The sequence below is a fragment of the Prionailurus bengalensis genome, chromosome A2 (assembly GCF_016509475.1).
Source record: "Prionailurus bengalensis isolate Pbe53 chromosome A2, Fcat_Pben_1.1_paternal_pri, whole genome shotgun sequence".
Taxonomy (NCBI): domain Eukaryota; kingdom Metazoa; phylum Chordata; class Mammalia; order Carnivora; family Felidae; genus Prionailurus; species Prionailurus bengalensis.
The window spans coordinates 27,894,339-27,919,086 of NC_057348.1; the positions used below are offsets into that span (position 1 = coordinate 27,894,339).

The following is a 24,748-nucleotide window of genomic DNA, read 5'->3' on the forward strand; positions in this document are numbered from 1 at the left end:
AATTTTGGTATTTAGGAAAAGGGCTGAGACTTTCTTGAGGTAGAAAGATTTTTCACCCAATATTTGCTGTGTGTTGTTTGGCCCAATCTGGCCCAGAACATAAATGATGCTGACAGAAACTGAGGTCCTGTGGGGTTCTACCACAATCCTTCAGCTAATGGGATCTCGTACAGAACTCATATTTATCACTTCCTTATCAGTTCACTTGCTGGAGCCTTTTATTGGAATCTCAAGTGGATAGATAAATTGGTCTCCCAGCCTTCAGCCTCATCTAATCCACTGCTATCTTGTTCTCAAGAAAGTATCTTTCTTTTCATCTCTGTCTCTTTCTCCTTACTTTAGTGAGGCCTGAATGCTTCTGGAATCACATTCGGACAACAAATACTGGCTCCTGAGTATCTTTATGAATAGACACCAAACCTGCTCACCTCTGTGCTGTTCTCTAGATGCACAAATCAGTCAAGATGCTCAACTCACTACTGCCATTTCCACAGCGAGGCTAATACCTGTCCCTTTGCCTTACAGGAAACATAGAGCAAAAGAAATACCACAGGGTGGGAGATGGGGGACAACGGGTCCTTAAGGCATTGAGTCTCTGGATCAAGCCATACCTGAAGCTAGACTTGGATGACTTCTTTAATTATATGACTCAATAAAGCCTCCATTTACTTTATCCAGTTTGTGTTTTTTTTTTTTTTGCCACTTGCAACTAAAATAGCTTTAACATATGCAGGAAAAAGGAGATGACGGCAAGGGGAAAAAAAAACAAAAACAAAAAGAAGAAAAAGGGATCAGATGAAAAAGAACAATGAAAGATTTGACAAGGTCATAGGACTAGCCAGTATGCAATAAGAATACAGAACATGAATTCCAGAGTTCACTGCTCTTTTCCCTGCTACTCCCCTCCAGAAATCAGTACTGATTTTTATTTTTATACATAGTTACTTTGAAGCTAAACAGAATTAGCCTATCAAGACACCACAAATATAAGACATATATCTACTTACAGACTTACATTCTGTTTTTTTGTTGTTGTTGTTGCACATTTAAGAATTGTTTTCATAATTAAGCTTCCCAAGGGGATACAAATGCCACTCTTAATTTAAAGAAATACTAATTCTAAAATCAATTTGTAGAATATTTCAATTGGATCAATGGATATAGCCTCCACTAAAACCAAATTATTCCCCACTCATGCTTCTTTATAAGTGTGTACCGACACCAATCAAGATTTTCGGGAAACATGTTACAAAGCCATTATTCCCAGAGACTGAATCAAGCAGTCAATGATCAAAACATAAGGTAAAGGGACCCCTGGGTGGCTCAGTTGGTTAAGTGTCCAACTTCAGCTCAGGTCATGATCTCACCATTTGTGAGTTTGAGCCTCATGTCCGGCTCTGTACTGATGGCTCAGAGCCTGGAGCCTGCTTCACATTCTCTCTCCCTCTCTCCCCCTCTCCCTCTCCTACTTGTACTCTATCTCTCTCAAAAATAAACATTAAAAATTTAAAAAAACATAAGGCAAAAAAGAATATTCCATCCCTGAACCCAAATCACATGAGTTTTATTAAACATTTATTAGAGATTTTACATAGAATATACTGCTCTGTGCCTATTTTCTTCGTCTTCCAAAGGGTTGCATAATGTTTTGTGTGCAGTACAGAAGGAAGGCACCAGAAACCGATGTTATCTGTGTAACAGATACTGACATGCAGCTTTTTCACAGAACAGAAAGAAAGTTCTGAAGAAACCACAACAACTTTGCAATAGTATCAACAGTAAAGACCCAGGCCCCAACAGGATGGAAAATGTTTCTGAATGCAATGATACTCGATCTACCACACAATTACCAACTTTACTCAGCCAACAGTATGTTTCTTCAAACACTGGATATAACGATTCTACCCATAAGAAGTCCAACTGTTGATGAAATAGTAACTAGCTAAAAACTAAAAACAAACAATTATGTGTAAACCTACTAATGGTTTCTGCCTCTAATGTTTCACACAGGTAATTTGTGGCCCACCCTTTTTCTTGCAGAACAGCTACTCTAAGACAGTTCTCTTACAGCCAAGGAACTTCCTTAGCCAGCTGAATCCAGGGTATTTCATTTTCACTTTGCACTCACTGCTTTGTCTTTACAACATGCCACTGTGTTTTTGGTTATCTGCAAACATTTCTTGTCCTTCCTACAGAACTGCATATCCCTGGAACAGAGGTACCAAGTCTCACAGAGCTTCTAAATCTGGAACTTAGGACAACACTGTACAAAGTCTGTAACAAATAATGTTTGTTAGAGTTCATTATACATTCTTTAAGACTGGTAACTGATCTTTTTAAAAGATAAAACTGGTTATACATGGACTGTCTTAAAACAGTGTTAAAAAATCTAAAATAATATCACTGTGAGCACGGAATGCATTTTTATTTTTATTTGTCTAAAGTTTATTTATTTATTTTGAGAAAGACAGAGAGAGCACAAGCAGGGAAGGGGCAGAGAGAGAATCCCAAGCAGGCTCTGCATGTGGTCAGCACAGAGCCTGATGCAGGGCTCAAATCCATGCAACTATGAGAACATGACCTGAGCTGAAATCAAGAGTCAGACACTTAACTGACGGAGTCACCCAGGAGCCCCTAGAATGCATTTTTAATTTAAGGGAGGTGTTTTATTCAGTCTGAGAATGGGGGAATTTATGATGCCTAACACCAGTCTTCAAAAGGTGTCTACCTGCCCAGTTGAGAACACTCTGTGTAAAGAAAAGTTCCAGATTCCATTCTCCTCTGCCACAGACAATTAAATGTTTTGGTTTAAAAGCTGTTTCTGGGAGTTGAGTTTATTAGCCATACTCTGATGAGGCAGGGACTGCAGAAATCACACAGCATGAGGGCATCAGTAGGGCTCTACCAACGTTTTCTCGGTAGATGAGGTGTCCTGGGTCTGAGTTTCTGTTCACCTGTGTCTCTGACTGGAATCTAGTTCCTGAGCAAGTCACTTTTCCCCTCTGAGCCTCAGTCACTTCATCTTTTAAATTAAGATAAAATTCCTGGTGGCATACCTGCTTCACAGGCTGTTGGGAACATAGTAGCAACAGCACTGATGATGTTAATAATTCAATGATAATAGCTACCATTTACTAAGGCGTCTCATATGCTAGCACTGTGATAAAAGTCCTATACTTCCCTTAACTCTTATGATCATCACAACAATTCTATGAAGCCAGGTACTATCATTATCTGCCTTCTACAGACGAGGTAACTAAGATCAGAGATGTTAAACAACTTGCCCAAAGTCACACACCTGGTAAAAAGTAGAGCCAGGATTTGAAGCCCAGCATTCTGGTTCCAAAGCCTTAGCCCTGTGCTATTCCGCCCCACACAAATCATTTAAAGCATGTGATGTGAAGCACTTTATAACTTTAATAAAAAATATATAAATTATTAATATTAATACAAATAGATGTTCATTACAGTTATTGAAAGATGAGGTAACCATCAATTGTTTTAGTGAAAGCACATACACTTCTCTCAGTAATACCAACAATCCACTGTCAGCAAAACAAAACAAAACCCAACTAGAATAGCCTTAGCACATCATCACAAAAGAAGTGCCACTGACACCATTGCAACCAGAGAATTCATTCTTCCCTGGAGTTCAAAAGGAAAAAAAAAATTCCATGCTTCATCTGACAAGAACAACAAATCCTTCTCACAGCTCTGGCAATGGAATGCCTCAGAAAGAACAGGTTCAGGAGGGCACTCCCACTGCAAACCGGTGACAAGCCAGCATGAGCCCCACAGAGGGATCCATACCATGATGCCTGTTGCCACTTGCAAGTCACACAACAGTCCCACGTGTGCCTCCAGAAAGCCACCCAGTACCAGACTAGAGCCCAAACTAGCTTTCCCAGCCTTACAAGGAGCCGGCCACTAGGGAGGCATGGAGGAGAGCTTACAACATGGCAGGCTATTTCTGAGTTCCCCTTTCAACTTGTTTCTTCACTAAGTTACTTTGACATCACACCTGTTTCTGTTCTAGTCTGGAAGCCTCTGCAGCACGACAGATGGCAGAGTGTCTACATAACGAATGTTCTCTGAGGTCAGTCTATGGAGGTGGCAGCGGGGACCTCGGCGGGTGGGACCCGAGGGCAGCAGGGCCCCACCCCCCTAGGGGAAGCAGCACCACCATCCATCCCCCACTTTGCTGGGGAACGCTCCCCACCCCTGTGGAAGCTGGGGGTGCGTCTAAGCTCTGAGTGTCCTCAGCTCCGCTCCTCCTTCTGACAGTCATATCCAGGATACCCGGCACCAGCAGCTGCAAGAGGAGGCTACAAAGGAAATCTAGAGGGGGACTGAGAAATCGTAAAAACAGAACAAACCCTCATCGCATTGAAAACTTCAAACTCCATTCTAGGTAAACTTCCAATTTCACTCTCTTAAACTTAACTTGAGATTTAACTCCCTGAAGTCTAAGCTTTCTAACTCTCAAATCTCAACTTCTATGTTTTTTAAATCTATCTTAAAGTCAAACTTAGTCTTTTGAAGAGGGAAGTAAAATTTAACAGCTGAATGGAATGAGTTCCTATGAATGTCCAGCCTGGTTTTAAGGTCATGCCTGGTCCTTAGAAGTTGAAGAAATCCTCACTTCCTGTTTATGCAAATTTAACATCAGAATAAGGATCCATCTTGGCTGATCTATGGAGGAAACATTTTCTCAATCACTTTACTGTCCATTTATTAAAGAATCCGTGATGCACAGGATGAATAACATTCTGCTTCTTAAAGGAACAAACACCTGTTTCAGGGGCACATGCTTTGCAGACATCTTGTGTGTTTGGAGGTGATACACACTGCTCCCCTTCCCCCTCAAGGACACCTGGTAGACCTCACTGCCTGCAGCATGAAAGAACTAGCTCTGCAATTCGGTTCCGTTTGAGAGACCAGTGTGCTTCCATTAATAAGAATTCTGGGCCCATTAACAGGATGACACAAGCAGCTGGAAGTAAACTGGAATCCACTTCAACTCCTTTTTAACGGGTATCTCTCTTGATATTCCCATCTGCTCTGCTTGACGCAAGGGTGATGGAGATTAAGATGAGAGAAGATGCTCTCTTTGACAGTAGGGACTACACATCTGCCTCATTCTTTGCTGTCATCACAGAAGCTAGAACAGAGGCTGGCAAACAGTTGGGTCTCAACAAATCACTGGCAAATAAAAAATACAGTGTGCCAGGCACTGTGTGGAGAGTTTCCCAATTTGTGGCTTTATGTGATACTCATAAATGTCCTATGCAAGAGGGAGTGCTCTTATTCCAATTTCACAGACAAGAAAACAAAGGCATAGAGGATTAAACTACTTGCCTAACACCATACAACTAAGAGTAGATGGAGCCAGTCTTTGAATCCTCAGACCAAATACTTCTTCTGAGAGACCTATTTTATAAGGTAAATCTCTCAAATGGGGAGAACATAGCTCATTGTGACCTGCCTCATGATTTACCCCATCCACCTACACTAGTAATACTAACTGCCACTGAATATAGATGGAAGAGAGCAATTCAGGTAAGGTCAGGGAAGCAATCCACACAGGTGTCATGGGGCCAGCAGACCCCTGAAAGCAAACGCAATATTTTGTGCATATACCTGAGTTTTTCCAAAAAAAAAGTCTATAGCTTTCAGACTTCAAAGATTCCATGATCCTTCCAACTCCCAGAATTTAATGAGTTAGCTGCCTTTCACTAAATTATGCTTCTAATTGTCACCCCAAAGAGTCAAAGCATTCTGGGTGATTTTTATATGCCTGCTTGAGGGAAAATAATTAGCATGAAAGCTTGGTGAGGATTAGACATGAGAACAGTCAGTCTCTGGAAAACATCCTTGGTGTGGAAAGAGCCCCCACAGATCACTGCTCAATTAAGAATATTAGCTCAGATTTCATTCCAGTGCTAGCATTTGTCCACCGAGAGAACAAAGAGCATCTCTATCAATTCACCTCCCAGTTGGTCTTGAGGGTACTGACATCACAGGATCCCATATCATTGACCAGATTCCATGGTCTTCAAAATATGAAAAGGCACCAGCAAAACCCACCACCCAGCTGTGTCTCTGTCAACAAGATTTTTCTAACCATTTAATTTTTGACAATCTTCATCTGCAGCATGGACACCCAGGCCAGAGGCTCTATACCATCCTCATGTTCAACAAACACTTAGTGAGAGCCTAGTATGTCCCAAGAACTGCATAAAACTCTTGCTCCTGTGCCCTCTGGAGGCCTCTGTGTGATTCTCAGCAACATGTTTAAAATAGAACAATCAGCAGAGAACACCCAGATGTGGGGACAAGTGTGACAAAGGAGTAAAAACCAGGTCATGTACACAGTTAACGGCAATGATGATTCTGTAGAAGGACAAGAGCACATCTTCCAACTCCTATACGATTTTCGAGAAGGAGAGGAAATACAGAATTAAACCAGACTGCCCAGACTCCAAAGAGAAAAGGAAAAGAACAAAGATTCCAGTCTTGTGACTGCTGGTTCACAGGAAAAGATAAGGTGGAGGAGGAAGAAGAAGAGAAAAAAATGAAAAAGGAAAAATACATTTTTCTAACTGAAGACATCTAAAAATGGAGTAAGATAGCTGGTAAAAAGTAAGCTAGCCATCACTGGAAGGACTTTACGTGGATTTATACATGGATGAAGGTAAAGCTGAAACTATATAACATGAAAGATGGGTTAGTACAAGATGATTGTACCAAAATATAAAGAAACAAAGTTAGTCAGTGTGCGACCCTTCAAAAATAGTACGTTGATTATGCTGTTTACAGAGAAGAACGTGATGTTCACAACTCAATGCCAATTACATGCTTACCGTGCCTTATTAAGGTAATGACCTTGGGAGTTGACTCCTCATCTTCCTTAACCTGATGAGTGTGCTGAATATAATCAATTAGGTTTGTAATTAAAATTACAATTTATTCAACACATTTCCCCCACCTTCTCTTGCTAAGGCTCAAGAAACCATTGGGTGATCAATACAGGCCCTCTGCTATAGGCATCATGCTTGCTCCCTCTCTCTCTCTTTTTGTCTCTCTCTCTCCCTCCCTCTCTCTCAGCATTTCTATTATGGATAATTTATTAAACCTTAAATTTCTTTCCTATTTGTAAGTTTCAGCAAAATTTAGTCAGGTTTCAACATGGAGTGTCAAGGGATAATTAGGACAGTTAGCAGTAATTTATCATTTCTCAGCTGGGTTTTCGAGCTTTTGCTGACTGCCGGTAGAAATCCGTTAGCCAGCTCTAACCAGATCACTATGAAATCTCCTTTATCTTTGTGCAAATTGCTTTTCTATTTTCCTGAAGTGAGCTGCAAGATGAGCCAATCCATTCCTGAAAACCTAGCCACTGGTGTGCCTGTCATCAGCATGAGGCAGAGCCCAGGGCTTCAGATGGATGATTACAGTGGCTAACAGATGATAGGGTGCTACAGGCTGCTCCCTCCCAACCTGCTGTGGATTAGAAATTTAAACTGGGCAGTCCGAATCCCATTAGATCTTCAGAAAATATGCAAAGGAATCCATGAACATGCCAATATACATGTTACAGGGCAAATCCTGCCTAGCAGCCCACCAAAGATGAAAAGCCGGGAGAAGGCAGGGACAACAGTTCTGCACTACTTCTGTGTAAGAAGAGGATGTTATTAAGCCTGAACCAAAAAAGGGAGGACCTCCTGTTTTTGAGAGAGGCTCATTTACTAGATGGTGAAAAATGAATGCTCTGGGTAATTTCATTCTGAATTGATTTATTTCTAAATGGGGGGAAATTGACACTTGGTGAAAAGCGTAAAAAGCACGTTTCTGGGAAGAGCCAGCTAGTCTCAGGTATAATGCAATTATTTGAACACAGGAAATAAGAACACAGAAGGCAGGGTAGAAGGTCACCCAGGAAAGTCATTCCCCACAATGAACACTTTCCTTTCCCCCTTGTGACAGACACTCAGAAAAGTATAAACTGACCCATATTTCCAGTTTATTTCTGGTGCCTAGCCTAACCTAATCAAAGTTCGCTTTTTAGAAATCCAACAGTTATTCTCAATTAGATTGCACAGCAAATTAAATCATAAATTTCTCTATCCTGGCCCTGGTTTGTCACATTCCTAAAATACAACTTTGCTCCCTCTGGCACTTTATTTAAATCTCTGAGGCCAGGACCCAAGGAAAGTTATAGATTTGATAATTTGCTAATGTGGCCACAGTAATTGTTTGAGCCATATTTATGATTTTATTGGATCTTACAACAATCAATAATAATCCATTGATGTCCCTGACTTGGGTTTTCTCACAGTCGACAAATGGGGCAGTGGATTCATTTTTAATGTACCCAACTCCCTCCCTAAGAGAGTCTTGCATATATTAATAAAGGCCAAGAAATGAATGGCATCAGTGAACATATCTTACCCTGAAGAATTAGCTGCAGGATAAGATTTAATGTTAAAAAATAAGGGGAAGAATAGACTAACAGGACCCATTTTGTACAGCACGACCATCATTAAAGTTAATGGAATTACCTTGTGGTCATGCACCAAAGGGAGCCTATTGGAAGTTAAGCTTTTCTAGGGCCATTGATTCTCAAACTTTCACTCAAGGATTCCCATTGACATGTGATGAGTATTGCAGATATGCAGAAGCACTTAATGCAAACTGCCAGTTAAGCATATTAAGGAGTAACAATAACTGAATATTTTAGAGCAGATGATCTAGTTGAGGATATTTTCCACTGGAGGTAGCAGGAACTTCAACTTTAATGGATCAGCTAACCAAAAAGTCTGGAAGTGGTGCAGACTTCAGGACTGGTTAATTCAGCAACCTGGTAATGTCACCCAGGGTCCAACTTCTGTCTCTGCCACTACACGCTCAGTATCTGCTTCATTCTATAGCAGACTGACCCATGAATCCTAAGATAGTTGTTGTAACTGTCAGGGTTACTGCTTCCTTATTCATATCCCTACCCACAGACAATGGATACAAGTTCTCCATGAGGCTGGGAACAACCATCCCTAAAGCAAATGGAATCCTTAGGTGGCTTAGGTCAGGGTTTACTAAACTCATAAGTTGGCAGAGAGAAATGGCTTAGGGCAGGGATGAGGAAACTACAGCCTTTGGAACAAATCTGGCCCATGGCCTGTTTTTTTTTTTTAATAAAGTTTTATTGGAATACAGCCATATTTATTTGTGCAAATTTATTTACATATTTTCTTTGGCAGCTTTCATGCTGCAAAGGCAAGGGTATTGTGACACCTGGCCCCGAAAGCCTAAAATGCTTACTCTCTGGACATGTACGATAAAGTTTGCTGGCTCCTGAATTACACCAAACAGGGTTCACACCTGTAGCTAGATGTGAATCCAATATTCAGATGGATTAAAACACACCCTGACTTCTTAACTGCTAAATAATAGAGGAATAAAGAAAACAAGCCAGGAAGACAACCATAGTGCTCAAGATAGATATGAGACAAAATTATTCAAGTTCTGGAAAACTGGACTTAGAAACTTAAAAGCCAAATTAATTAAGGTGACCCATCACATGTGGCACACATGAAATACCCTCTGCCCTTGGAATATAATCCAAACACTGAACACATTAAAAATTGAATTAAAACCCCTTACCAGGGTGTACAAGGCCTGGCATAACTGCTTTCTTGTTCACTTCTCTCTGCCCCCAAATTCCTGCCCCCCAAGGACTTCAATCATCTCCTAGAACGTCCCAAGCTCATCACTTCTGTCTCTTCTGCCCAGAATGCTCTTTCTTCCACAGCTCTCCATCTGGATAGACCCTTATCATTTCTCAGGTCTCAGTTTACCTCTCCAGGAGAACTGTGCTGGCCACCCCACCGCCTTTCCTCCCTCCATGTTCTTCCTTTCACAGCACCATGGTACCGCCTTTTTAATACTGCTCAAAGCTTGCAATTATTTTATGCATTCACTGGGTGTAGAGGAAGTCGGACAAGTAGGGTGAGGGCTGTTCCTTGGCTGCTTGTTCTTCCATGGCACCCCAGTGCCTGGCAGCACCTAAGTATAGTAGGTGCTCAATAAACCCTTCTTGGGAGAGGGCACTACAAAATTCCCACAACCTCTCAGTCTTCTTCTACTCTAGCACTTATTTCAGAGACTGCCCTTAAAGATAGGGACTATGCCTCACTCTGTCTGCCAGGGCCTGTGACAATACCTGGAACATAGTAGGCACTGGAAGAATAAATTAAAATAACAACAGAATGTTAGATAATAAAACATGAGCAGACAGAATGCTCACTCCTTGGGAGTTAGGAACAGGATACCTTTGGTAGTGAGGAGATGCTCATTGTCAAACACAGATTGGAGCTGTATAAAACTAGAAGTGTTTCACTCAGTGTGCACTGGGTTTCCAGAGAGAGAGAGGAAGATGACAGACCAATTTAAAGGCTACTGACAGGGATCATTTGCACAACAGGTGATGATACCACTTGCCTTCCAAGGTCATTTGCCCTTCTGGGATTCTCTGAGTTATCCAGGCTCTGAGTTTCTTCCTCAAGGGTGACTCTCATCTCTGGTCATCTGATGGCAGAGCTGAGCTTGGAATCATATTTATTCCTTCCATGGATGAATCGTTTTGTCAAAATTATACTGCTAGAACCTGATTACATCTAGGAATTTATACCATTTACAACCAACAGATGAATTGAAACAAATAAAAGGCCCTGCTGGGTTGTTTATCACAGTCCCGGTATACAAAGCACGGTAAGAAAATATTTTTCAAGTAACAAGTACTGATGTATAGACCCTATGGTGGGATATTTGGATGTGAACATTAGGATAAATGGATTTCACCACGAAGTAAAAGAGTATTTGGTGAGTTCACGTTGTTCATTCAACAATGTTTATTCTTCTAAACCACTTTGGGCAAGATCAACAACCTAAACAACTTCATGTTGACTTTTCATGTAACACCAGGAACAAGAGAGGCTTATTTAAGAGAATAAGCTACCAGGGAAAGAAAGGGGAGTTTTCGTTACCAGCACCCCAAAGTATCATCTGTATGTAGAATGAGCCCAGAGGGATTCCAGACCATCAGTTTTGTCTTTTCCCCCTGAGGTTTGGGATTAATATGACTCAGGAGGCTTCCAGAGATGTACACCTCAATTTTCCTGATCTTGGTAGATGAATAGCCTCTCTAGAAAGGGAATCCTCTAGGAGACCGCAGGTGTAGTACTGATGCCTCGCAGCATGTGAAGATTTCAAAATTATCCTTTCCCAGCACTAACATAATTCATACTGAGGGAGGGGGCAGAAAATCTCACTGTGTTTAGCCCAAGGGCCATTACAGATTCTCACCAACCCAGAATTTTTCACTTGAATGTCATTAGGAAGGTCATTATTCTAATTCTTCCATTTCTGGAGCTCTGCGGGCTGCCGTGTCCATTATTCATTAACCTGGTTTCCATCTGACCCAGACTTAGTCATCAAATCCTTACTATTCCAGCTGCTTTTGTATCTTAAGAATTAATTTACTGATGGTTTCAGCATAAAAGGCAAAGAGGAGCCCCTTCAAGGGACTGAATGATTTAGGATGGATATGGCAGCAAGAATCAAGCCTAGGCCACTTTGACCAAGAATCAAAATGTACTTATAGAAATATGTTAAGGGGTGCCTGGTGGCTCAGTTGGTTCAGTGTCCAACTCTCGATTTTGGCTCAGGTTATGATCTCGCAATTTGTGAGTTTGAGCCCCACATTAGGCTCCATGCTGACAGCACAGAGCCTGCTTAGGATCCTCTCTCTCCCTCTCTCATGCTTGTGCATGCACGCTCTCTCTCTCTCAAAATAATAAATGAAAAAAAACTTAAAAAAAAAGAAATATATGAAAACAGCTGTTCCTAAATCTGGGCAACATCAAAATCAACTGCGGGCTTTTCAGAAATCTATATTATGGGCCCCATTATCAGAGAATTGAACACAGGTGTGAGAATCAGTTATTTGCTAAAGATAATAAAGGAATAAGAATGAATTATAATAGTCATTTATTGATGGAAAACCTTTCAGTGGAACCCCTGTGAAATAAAAAGTATAGACAAAGCTGTATATTTCTTTTGAAAATACATTGAAAATATCAGTGATATTACAAACTATAAATAATGTGATGAACAAATGGGTACACATTACCCATCTTAAAAATAAAAGAGATCTATGGAGTTGAAGGCTACTGGGTACCCGTGACACCCCACGGTGCACTCCTTCTCCTTAATGTTTCCACGTAAGGGAATCCCAACCCTCTTTGTGTCCATATCTCTAAGCAATATTACCCATCTGCATTTTTACAGTTAAGATACATAGCCTATAAGTAATCTGCCTCTGTATTTTGTTATTTCTGCTGTTAATAATTTCTGAAATAGAAGTTTGTAATATCATCTGTATCTGATTCATCTACAATGTCCAGTTTCAACCAAACCACACATTATTTAATGGACATTCACCCCTCAGTCTACATTTAAGGTGTGTGATGTGGTTTATGACAAATGGCTCATCTACTGAGACTGACATGAACATTTACATTTCATCAAAACTGAATCCTCATCACATGATTAGTCTGAGTTTATTTTGCCTTTTCTCTCATTCCCCCCCCCCTTGATTTTTGTTTGTTTGTTTGTTTGTTCAAATGTTGGCCAAGCTAATTATTTAGATGCCACAGGTTGAAAACTTTAAACCTACAATGATCTAGTTAAATGGAATTAGAGAATTACACACATTATTTCCCAGGCTAGAAACATACAGAGCAAAATACCAAGAGAGAAATTCCTTCAGTGATTACTTACTGAGCACCTACTATTCCACACTAAAATGACAACAGTGAGTGACAGCCCTTACTGCATCAACAGAGTTAAGAAAGTGACTCTGAATAATGACACCTTACATTTATGTAGCATTTTAGGGTCTACAGAGCACTTTGCTTTTCACAGGATATTTCACTTGACAGTGATTAAATAAAACCCCCCAACTGAACATCAGGTGTAAAAGACAGTCTACTGAGATCTATAAAACATTGACATTAAGAATGTATCTGCCGCATTTCTGTGCTACATATCCCAAAATAAATTTAACAGCCAAATATCCACTTTGCTTATGTCAGGGCCTCCAATTACTAAAGAAATTTGTTTGGTAGCACTAATGAAAAATTAAACACCTAAAACATATAATTCTGCTATAAACTGGCATACAGTAATAAAACAGCATTTAGTTTAGTTGACCTTTACCTGTATAATAAAGTTAAACAGAGAGAATCCTGTGGGTATTTTTAGGGAGAAACTAATATTATTCTAAGCAGAGAAAAATAATGCAGATTAATTTGTGTTATGGGTGAAAATATATTTACAAAACCTCTCCTTGTGCATCTTCCCCTGTGCTTATTGGGTGCAAGGTGCTTTTAGGAACAGCTGGCTGCATGATATAATGGAGAGGGGCTCTCAGACAGGCCTGGGTTTGAATCTTTGCTCTACTACCTGTCAGTTGTGTATGGTGTGATTTGTTACTCTACCTCTATAAACCTCGGTTTCCTCACGTGTAAAATATCACTGCCTACTTTTGAGGGTTATGAGGACTCAGTGAAAATTATAAATCTAGAGCAAACATTTATTCAGGTGTATTGCATGCCAAGTACTGTTTTGAAAACACTTACATGCATTAAGCCATTTAGTCTCTGCAACACCTCTAGGAGGAAGGGTATCACTGAGGCCCTCGTGTTATCAATTTATAAATGGATGGTGGGGCTAGGAAAGGTTAACTTTTGCTGGGTCATACACCTGGTAGGTGACAGCTCTGGGACTGAAACCAGGTCATCTGTCTCTCCATCAGCATGTTGGAATGCTGATGCCATTTTCCCTCTATCCTCACTCCATTTCCAGAATCCCTCAACCCATCCACCGAAGTTGCCTGTGACAGTGAAAGGACAGAGAAAATAAAAAACACATAGTAACCAGAAAACACCTGGTTAATTAACGCCTGGTTAAATTCTCTTTCAGTGTTTTTTCATGACATCATGCAAATCAAAATCGATCATTTCGAAATACACACACACACACACACATACACACACACACACACACACACATGCACAATGATTTGATACCTACTTAGAAGAAGGCTTGAGGCTTAGTAGAAGAGAGGAACTTTCCCATAGGAGACAGGCAGACTCATGGTCCCTTCTCCTGCCGACAGGCCCAGGGACCAGAAGTTTTGTCCCCAAGTCCCCAGAAGGGTAACAAACTCATCCCGACCTGAGCACTGAAATTGTTTTTGGTTTACCAAATTCAGGCAAATGGGATTAATTCTGAGAAAAGAGATATAAATTGTAAGCCAATTCCACAAGAGGAAAGCTACCACATCCTTAAAATACTAATTTTTCAGGCAGTAAATGCAGGCATTAGGCATAAACATAGGCAAGGCACTTTCTGTCATGGCTTTAAGCAAAGGATAAAAGTTCTCTGGCAAATTACAACTCTTGTGAAATTTCTTTCATTTTGAAAATAATAAATAACAGTCAAGAAAAATCATTTTTACTCTCAAAATGTCAGTATCTCCATTCGGTGCACACCAAATTTTAGGAATTGATTTGGGTTGAAAGGAAGGAGCTCTGTTGAAAGTCCTCCATATCTTCTCATCACTTCTTTGCTAAGTTGTGCACTGGAATAAGGTGTGCATGGGAATCACCTAGTGTTTGTAAAATGCAGAGTCCTGGGTCCCATACCAGACCTACTGAATCAGCATAGGGGGCAGGCAGGTTTGTATTTTGTGAAAACCTATTTCAAGTAACTGTGAAGTATACTGTCAGTTTAGAACCATGACTTACCCATTACCATAGGAGTAGAGCAGCGGATAAAAAAATATATCAGGGTAGAGATTTTTCCCCCCAATTATTAAGGCAGATTTCTGAATGTTCAACTGGTCACTTTTGTAATAAATTCAAAGTCAGTATTCAAACAGCACAAGTCCTCTTACCAGAAGAAAGCTTTCTCAAGAGTTTAAGCAAAATGGCAAAAGTCAACAGTGACAATTCAGTGTACAACTGTGAACTTATCAGGGCCGCAATCTCAATGCCAAGTATATTCTCCTAAAGCCCAGTCTTTGCCTATGTTATAAAAGAAACATAAGAAAACTGAGGGTAAGATTAATATTAAGAAACATGAACAAGGTCCCAGGGATAGTGGGCTAGGCTCTCTATTCATGTTGGTTTCTCCTCATCATCACTCAACACAATAGATAGGGTTCCCTCCATTTTAAAACTGAAGATGAAATAAAAATAATTTTTAGAAAATTTTTAAAAGGGGGGGGGGCACCTGGGTGGCTCAGTTGGTTGAGCATCTGACTTTGGCTCTGGCCATGATCTCGCAGTTCACAAGTTTGAGCCCTATGTCAGGCTCAGTGCTGACAGCTCAGAGCCTGGAGCCTGCTTCAAATTCTGTGTCTCCCTCTCTCTCTGCCCCTCCCCTGCTCATGCTCTGTCTCTGTCTCTCTCTAAAAAAATTTTTTAAAAATTTCAATTTTTTAGAAAAAGAAAGAAAAGTGAAGACAAAGACGTTCAGAGATGCTAAGAGTCCTGCCCAAGTCATACAGTAAAATAATAGACCTAATATTCCCATGGAACCTCTGATTGACGCCAAAGTGCATTAACTACTGAACTTTATGAAGAGCTACAATATCCTCTATGTTCATGAATTGAAATGATTACCAAATCTCTACGTGGAAAATCTCTTCTAGGACCATAGAGACCCTTCAGTGAATGGAACAGTTGTTTTTATCTTTATTTTAATTTTTAAATCACACTTCTTCAAAGAATTCCTTTTCTTGTTCTTTCTTAAGCAATCTGAAAAGTAATTGCTAATATATCAATAGTTATTAAGATACTTCCCACTGCCTTAATATTATAAAATGAACTATCTAAGTAGGGGATTCAATTCCATAACCACAAAAAAGGATAAACAAGCACATTCTATAAATAGTTCTTATGAGATTCCAGATTGCCTGCCTGCCATAAATTTCTCTCTTTAATATACCTAAAACACCCTCCCACCCAAAGATGCACATATTAATTTCTCTAAAAGATAGCTCACATTAAACTTACTATGGAGCATCCCTTTTAAAAGACTGAGCACTGCCTTTAATGATTTGGCTAGTTGAAATTACATTTTGGAATATGGTCTGGCAACCTGATGAGTGGAAATTCTGGTCTTTGTCAGTGATGCCTGAGATATAGGAGATTCTTGACAAAAATCCCAGGAAACTCAGACAGAGCCCTGACTACACACTGAAATACAAGTACATATCATCTGCTGCTTCATGTTCATTCACATTAGAAACTTACGAGTAGATTTACTCTCTCAAGCAAAGACCCATTATCTTCCCCATTCTTTTCCCCATACCACCCAAAAGAGCCATCGTAGACAGTGACAAAATTCAAGTCCTCAAAAAAGCTTACATTCTTGAGGGACTAAGGAAACATAGGTACAGAAACAAAAATAACCACACAAATCAAAAAAACAGTGAAGAATGCCTTGAAGGAAATCAAATAAGGCAACAAGATAGGGAATAAAGGCTTTATTGAGCAGAGCCACTTCAGATGGGTGATGGGGGGTCAGAAAAGACTAACAATACAGCAACATATGGCTGTACCTGTATATACATGTATATGTATATACAGTGATATGTATATACATGTATATGTATATTGCAATACATGCCTAAAACCAGAAAAAAAGAGGTTGTTTCTCAAGACTGCAGGACATTCAAATCATTGCAATGATCACTGGGTAAATAGCAGCACTCTACTACTTTTAAATTCAAAAGGAGACTGAATAATCAACTGAAATGTAAGAGGTCACTTTTTACTTCCATATTTCCCCTTCCTGCTATGAATCACTTACTGAGTAAGCAAGTCCACCCTTGTTCTTTGCAAAGCAGAATTTAAAGCCCCTGACACAAACAAACAAAAAGCCCTAAAGTGGCACCACGTTCAAGTGTCTAGCTCAGTGGTACACCTTCACTAACAATAACAACAGTTGCTTCAGGGGAAGAGATCATTACTGGGCTTATTGTTATTACCACCCGGCATGAGACACAAATGGTTTCGAACCCAGACATTGGGCAGAATACCAAGAGTCAGACACACAGGCAAAGACGAAGCCAACAGTCACTGCACTTTCCGCGGCAGGCTGTCAAATGCTACCCTGAAATGCACAACTGTGTGAATTTCAAAACATGAAATGCTCAGTCTTGAACTGCAGTTTTCAGAACCAGACAGCTGAATATTGAAGGTGCTGCCTTGCTCCCTGGAGGGGCTGGCTTTTATATGGCTGGTTTCCACACGGCAGGGGTATGCAGCCATTACCAGCTATTTTATCAGCATAAAATAACAAGACTGAGAAACAGCCACACTCTGAAAAGACTCATATTATGGGCTGGTTCACAATGAAGATTCCCAAGCCCAAACCACAAAGATTCTAAATCAATTGATTTAGCATAAGAACTAAGAGTTCACTTCTTTTTGGTTTAACTAACACCAAAATTAATTTTTATGCAGGTAGTATAAGGATTGCACTTGGAAAAACATAGATTGGACAACATCACATATGCAAAGTTGGCCTAAAAGGACAGTTTTCACAACTTTGCATACACACACTCACACACACCTATGTGTCATACACATAGGTTTTCATATGCATGTACATGGTTGTTCTCTTTTAGCCATTTTATCATCTACAAAGGATTTAAGATGCAGCCCCCCCCCCCAAATTCACAGAATTGGGGGAATTCTGTGATTAGGCTGGAAATAGCTGAAAGATGTCCAAAGCAATACAATCTACTGATTAAAAAATATAGAATTGTTAAAAAATATTAACTTATACTAAGTAACAATGGTGATGGTGATAATAATCACATTCAACAATTCATATATAAGTCCTATAGGCCAAGAATTACTCCATCATCCTAACCAATGAGGCTGACAAAACCGTGAACATTTTTGGTTGGGTAACTGGGGACACCAAAAAAGTAGTCACTGTTAGAATCAGAGAGTCCTTAGCCAGGGTGTGCAGTTCTGCTAGACTTGGTGTTTGGTGACTTTTTTTTTTTTTACTGTGTTTTATTACTATTCTTAATTGAGATACAATTCAAATACCATAACATTTTCCATGTTAAAATATACATTTCAGTAGGTTTTAGAATATTCATAATGCAGCATGAACATCAGCACTATCTAATTCCACAACATTTTCATCACCCTAAAAAAGAAACCCTTACCCCTTAGCTGTCATTCCCCATGCCCTCCTTTCATCAGCTGCTGGAAATCACTTATCTACTTATTGTCTCTATTCAACGCCTGGTTATATACAACATAATTTTAATCCTTCATTCAGAACCAAAATGAAATTGTGAGATTATATTACCTATATACACATATAAGCTTTAAATGTGTTTAATATGTACCTATTATCAATCTGTGCATTTCATTTGATCTAGTTTGTACATGCTCCCCTGTTATTAGCTGTGTTCCTACAGACATACTTCCATATTTGAACGAATTCCATCAGACAGTGCGTTCAGTACCTAAATCTGGTGTTGTCAGGATTGACAATTACATACTGAGTTTTTTTTTAAAAAAACTAGCAACCAGATTTAAACTTTGTGCTTTGTAATTCATGAAACAATTTCAGGGGACGCCTGGGTGGCTCAGTTGGTTAAGCTTCTGACTTTTGATTTTGGTTCATGTCATTATCTCACAGTTTGTGAGACCAAGCCCTGTATCAGGCTCTGCACTGAGCATGGAAATTGTTTAAGATTCTCTCTCTCCCTCTCCCTCTGCCCCTCCCCTGCTCATGCTCTCTCTCTTAAAAAGAAGAAAAGAAAAGAAAAGAAAAGAAAAGAAAAGAAAAGAAAAGAAAAGAAAAAAGAAAAGAAAAGAAAAAAGAAAAGAAGGAAGGATGAATGAATTTCAAAAAGAAGCTACTCATTATACTCTTTTTGGTGTCTACATATTTAGAAGCCTGGCATGGGGGGTGGACAGTGGGGTGGAAGAAAGAGGCGAGTCCCCTCTGTCCCCGTTACATCATGTGTTTGGAGCAATCAGGAGGACAGCTCCTTTTTATCGTAAGGAATTTGGTGGCAATCCCTATAGAACATTTGCTCCTTAGGAGGACTTCCTAAAGTACTTTTAAAAGTCCCACAGTAGCTATGTTAAACAGTAAAGCCATATGCGAACTAATACCAAAAAGAGACTGTGTTTTTTTGGTGCTGTTTTGTGCCAAGCATTACCTTGTCTGTTCATAGCCAGTCTCACAGTGATAAAACCTTATTTTGCAAAGTATAACATTAGCACCCCAGTTCAACTTCCCTCTGATTTCTAGCACTGAAAAAAATAGCCATTTCTGTGATTTGGGCATAGGACCTAACTGCAGAGGAATTTGCATTTGTATGAAGGGGGCTGAAACGCAGCCTCAGCATCAGCCAAAGTTTTATTCTTTTATTTTACTTTACTAGGAAAGTAGAGAGTATCCTAATAAATCCTCCTTTCCTCTTTTAGCACACTTAAAAACCCATCTTCGAGCTCCACTGACTCCATTAGGTTAGAACTTTAGTATTAAGTACAAAGGGAGGAAAAGTATAGGTGTGTGGGTGGAGAGAAGGAGAGGAGAAAAGAGCCAGCACGTGGAGAACAACTCGCTTAGCCTGTCGCTCAAGAATGAGGAGGCTGTGTGAAGAACCAGAAGGCCTGTCAAAGATATCTCAGCTTCAAATGGGACCCACCAGTCCACACAGGGCTCACATGCTGTTTCTGAGATACTACCTCACTTGAATCCTTTTGACTTCAGTTTCTGTTTTAGGACTTCTTGATTTAGCTTCTGTTTTAGCATTTACACAAGAATAATTTTACTACAAAAGGTAAATGTCTTGTAAACTAATGGGAAACATATTGCTTGGCATAGTTTATAATGTCAGGATTTATGGCTCTAACACTGAGGGTCTCTCTGACCTCAAAGATAACATAATGAACCAGCAATGTGCTGCAAATGGCTCAGTGTGATTTTTATTAGTTCTCATAATTGCCCCTTATTAATTTGTATGCACGTAATAAGCACTCACCTTCACAGTCTGCCCGGCTTCAGGGCCATCCTAGAAGTAGGAGAAAAAAAATAGATAAATAACAGAGGTGATAACAGATAGATGGTATCTCCTGCTTATTCAGAAATACCTCCTGTTAATAATTTAGATCCAATTTCATTGTGTGTTAATTTATAGTATTCTCATGGGAACCATTCACTTCAAATGTGTGGGACCAGACAGTTCTCCATTTCCGCCTGAGAGTAAGTGAGAAGTTATGTATAAAAATGGTATAAATTATCCAGGGAGCCAACCCTCTTGCTACTTTTCATGCTCTTTGCTCTTGGCTATGGCTTTAATTGCATTAAAGGAAGGTTGGAAATGTTTGAGGAGGTAAATTATTGCACCTTTTGATTATCTTTAAATCAGAGGTAGTTTAATTAATGTCTGGTTACTATAAGTCTCTACTAAAAAAAAAAATTGCTGTAAACATAATCCATTAAGTAGGAATATGGGCTGTCTTATATGGGAAGACCACCCAACGTGGGCTCTCTCTGGCTGTCCTGACCTTAGGGGGGAAAAGTAGGAACATTCACTGTAGTTGGGCCCTTTTCCCATTCCTGGTTCCTTCTCTCAGATTTTCAAAACCAACAAAACCATTTGTTTAGCTGAAAATGAACTGATTTGCCCAGACATCAGTCACAAAACAAAGCAAAAGCAAGTGCTCAGTTGGTTTGAGATACTAGAACAGGCAATGTCTATGACGGAAAATTGTAGAATTGAATTAGAACTTTGCAACTTTTAGCAAGTCTTTCTATCTCTGTGGCCCAGACCAATGGGTAAGAATGTTTGTCCCCCTGTGGCCAGAATTGTGTATAAATGGCTTTCAAACTTGAAGTCACAGTCCGTTAGTGGGTCATGAAGTCAGCTTAATGGGTTGTGATCAGCACTAAAACCAAATCAGATAATACAACAAAAACTATTAGAGTACACAGGATGGGTAAATGTTGTTTTGTAAAACTTGGGTTTCCTTTATCTACGTATATATCCATGAGGTGCAAGGATCACTTGACTGTGGAATAAATAACACCATACTCTAGTTTAAAGTTTGAAAAGTTTTGTAGACACTGCATATACAAAAGTACTCCAAGTGCTATGCACAAGTCAGTTCCTTTGTTTATGGAATTCACTTTTGAGTAAATCACATTAGATAACTACTAGCACTGGCCATTTTCAGTGAAGGTGAATTTTTTTCTCGTATTTCCTTTAACACTGACAGTTGCCTTCAGCCACTCTCTGGAAACATGACTTGTAGCGTAAGCTTGATAAACCCACCCTGAGCTTAATCACCTGCACAAAAGTGACTCAAACACACATACAGACACACACATACATACATACACCATATTTTAGAGGGAAGTTTACTCTCAACACAGACATGACAGCAAAAACTTTGTAAAGAAGCATTTAGGAGCATTTTTAGTCAAAGCCTTTCATAACTTGAAAATAGTGGTCTTCTCTGTTTCTTTGAAAGTCTATGGCTGGAAGGCAAAGAGGGTAGTTGAAGGATGGTAAATATTCTGTGTAACTAAAGCATTGAGGGCAAGGTCTCACATTACAGAACCAGCCAATTCTTTCCAAAGGGTTACTGCAGAGTCATCCAATGTCAAGGCCACTAAGGACTTTAATTATGTATTGATACCCCTAGCTCTTCCCATGGGGGATCTGAAAGGGCATAGGACATGTTCTATTGATTTGCTCAATTCCCATAGCTGATGACTCACCATAGACTTCCTTCTACACTTGGCTCAGCCTGTGCCTAAAGATCTCCAGTGACTGGGGTATGTCATCTCTTTCCTGGGAAGCAGGCCACACAGAATACTTGATACAGCATCATACCAATCCATAATCAATCACTGCAGATTGAGTTAAAGAGAAAAAGGAGCCCTCTGAGGGCAAGGTCCCAACCGACTTGCATCTCTCTACTACACTGACGTAGAGGAGGGCTAAGTCCATGCTCTGCTCAAAATATAATTGCCCTGGAATGAACATGAGCTGTCCAGCCCCAGTTCCAGTAGAAGATCTGAAATGCCTGAATGCCCATTAAATCACTTGTCTGTTACTCTCATTTGTTTTTTTTTTTTCTTTTTTAAAAAAATTTTTTTCAACGTTTTTTTTTTTTTTTTTTTTTTAATTTATTTTTGGGACAGAGAGAGACAGAGCATGAACGGGGGAGGGGCAGAGAGAGAGGGAGACACAGAATTGGAAACAGGCTCCAGGCTCCGAGCCATCAGCCCAGAGCCCAACTCGAGCGGGGCTCGAACTCACGGACCACGAGATCGTGACCTGGCTGAAGTCGGACGCTTAACAGACTGCGCCACCCAGGCGCCCCTCTCATTTGTTTTGTAAACAATGCTGCAGACAATGCCTCAGCTGATATTCTACAGTCCACATTGGGACAATGGATACTAGGGTGGTCCTGGATTACATCTTTTTCTGCTATTATTTAAGACATGAACAATGACGGCTGCCTTACCAGTGAGACGGCAGCTTAAAAGAGAGAGAGCTCAATGCTAGGATTTGAAAAGGAAGAAAACCAATTTCTGAGCTACTTAGACACTCACCTGGATGGAAAATGTGAGAGAAGTCCCCTGGAAATGCTTCTCCACCACCATCCCGACTCTCTGGGTTGCCTGGAACAAATCTGCCACTTCATCTGGACGCAGGTCTCGGAAGCGCTCCACTGGCCGAAGGGGACACACGAGGACATCTGCAGTGAGTTCTGTTAAGGCACACTTTGCTTGCTTTGGGTAGGATTTTTACCAACAAGTTTATACCCACAGTATTGAATCCCCTTGGCCCAGGGCCTGAACTCTCAAAGACTAAGGAATAAAAGAACAAATATTTACCAACCACCAAACTCCAAGAAGTTCAAAAAGGAGCTTACAAACATGGTTAATTATACTTTGAAAGAGAAGCAGTGGTGTGCTAAAGAAATTCTTTTAAGAGAAAAGGGCATTAATGTTCAGAGAGACTCAAGTGCTGGCTGAAATAATTATGCCAAGAGGCAAAATCTATTCTGGACCATTATCTCCTGACCCCAATTCGAAAGCTCCATCTTCTCAAACAGCCAAAGGCACTGGGTTGGAAAAACAAGCAGAATATCCAGTCAGTTTCTCTATGGAGAGTATCACAATTAAAATTTTAATTTCAATATCTCTTGAGAGAAATGTGTAATGAAAACACAATAGTAGTTGTTTTATTTATGTTTAAAAGGAGAGCAGACGTTCTGAAAACGTACAGTGAACTTCATTTATAATAAGAGATGTGCCATGTGGTTAAGCATTTTATGACAAGTGTTCCTCCAATTGATTATTAAGAATTCTAGAAGCCAGTTGAAGAACATTTAAGAAAAGGGATTTTTTACTTCTACAAACAAAACCATCTCAGTGCATTCTAGAAGTGAGACAAGTCAACATATTTATGCTATTGGCCTGAACAAATAAGAGCTAGAGAAAAAGAATCTAAGTTTGATCATTTGCTGGTGACAAATTAACATTCAATGTTACATCATCAATAACATTTCAGTTGTCTTTGTATTTGAATTCCTCATACACATGTGGCTACACGTGCAATCATGCATGCATACATATATACTCACATTGAAATACATTAAATTTTATTTAGTTTTCAGGTACCAGCAGATGAAAAAAGTGCTCAGATATTCTTTTTGGTTTCTTTCTTTCTTTTTTTCCTTTTTCTTGTTGTTTTAAAACAGTGTGCTTTGCCTGAAGCTAGGCATCTATGGGGCATAATAAAATCTCAATTCTACAATTGCTAGTCACACCAGAATTGCAAGCATTTTAGCCTACCACACTGGTAGGATTCAGAGCCCAAAGGGAAGGAAATGCACTGAACTCAGCTGGGTGGGCTTAATTTCCATAAGAGAAGGGCGGGGTGGGGGGGGAGCTGGTAGGGAAAGGGAAAGCTGAAAGGGAAACTGATTAATTTTGCTCATAATCAGGAAATTCATGTCAATGGTAAACTAGGAAAAGGAGCAGTGGTTTAATCTGAGTTCATTTTTCAAGAGAGGGGAAGGGAAGGCTTCACCCACAGGGCAGCAGATACTTAAAAAGATAATTATCCTTCTTTGGCAAGGCTGCTTTATTATCATGGGTCAATGAACCATTTAGAAATGAAGAATTTCCTTTCATTTCCTTTTAGCAGATTGCCAGCCTCCACTCCCACTGAGTTGCCTTTTCTTTGTTAAAAGACACCTTTCCCCATCTTCCTCCTCTCTCCACCTGCTCTTAGGCCCTGACTTCACCAAACCACAGCAAGATGACAACTTAGCAAGCTTCCAACAATACCCATAATTGCTGTGGTGAGCTATGTCTAAACACAGCAACCAGGTGGGGAAGGAAGGACATTTTCTTTAAATGACTGCTTACTATAAAACTTGGTGGAATGAATCTTAAATTCTTTGTATCTAATGTAACTTTAGTAATATCAACGACATCTGAAAGGTTTTGTTTTGTTTTGTTTCCAACACCCTAAAAATATTTTATTATCTGTTCATTTTCCTTGTCTGGTACTAAGGATTGGCTTGACCCAATGTTTAATGAATCAAAACATTTATGG

The 24,748-nt window shown here is 39.9% G+C and overlaps 1 protein-coding gene across 3 annotated transcripts in view; it reads right to left on the reverse strand.

Moving 5' to 3' along the window:
* Nucleotides 1–24,748, reverse strand: part of FHIT (fragile histidine triad diadenosine triphosphatase) — a 1,429,439-nt gene that overhangs the window by 248,673 nt on the left and 1,156,018 nt on the right. For all 3 annotated transcript variants that reach the window (XM_043587808.1, XM_043587809.1, XM_043587810.1), the window contains 2 exons: nucleotides 22,732–22,877; nucleotides 20,150–20,179 (listed from right to left, as the gene is read on the reverse strand). In XM_043587808.1, the coding sequence (XP_043443743.1) occupies nucleotides 20,150–20,179; nucleotides 22,732–22,877 (176 nt within the window). The remainder of the gene's footprint in view (nucleotides 1–20,149; nucleotides 20,180–22,731; nucleotides 22,878–24,748) is intronic.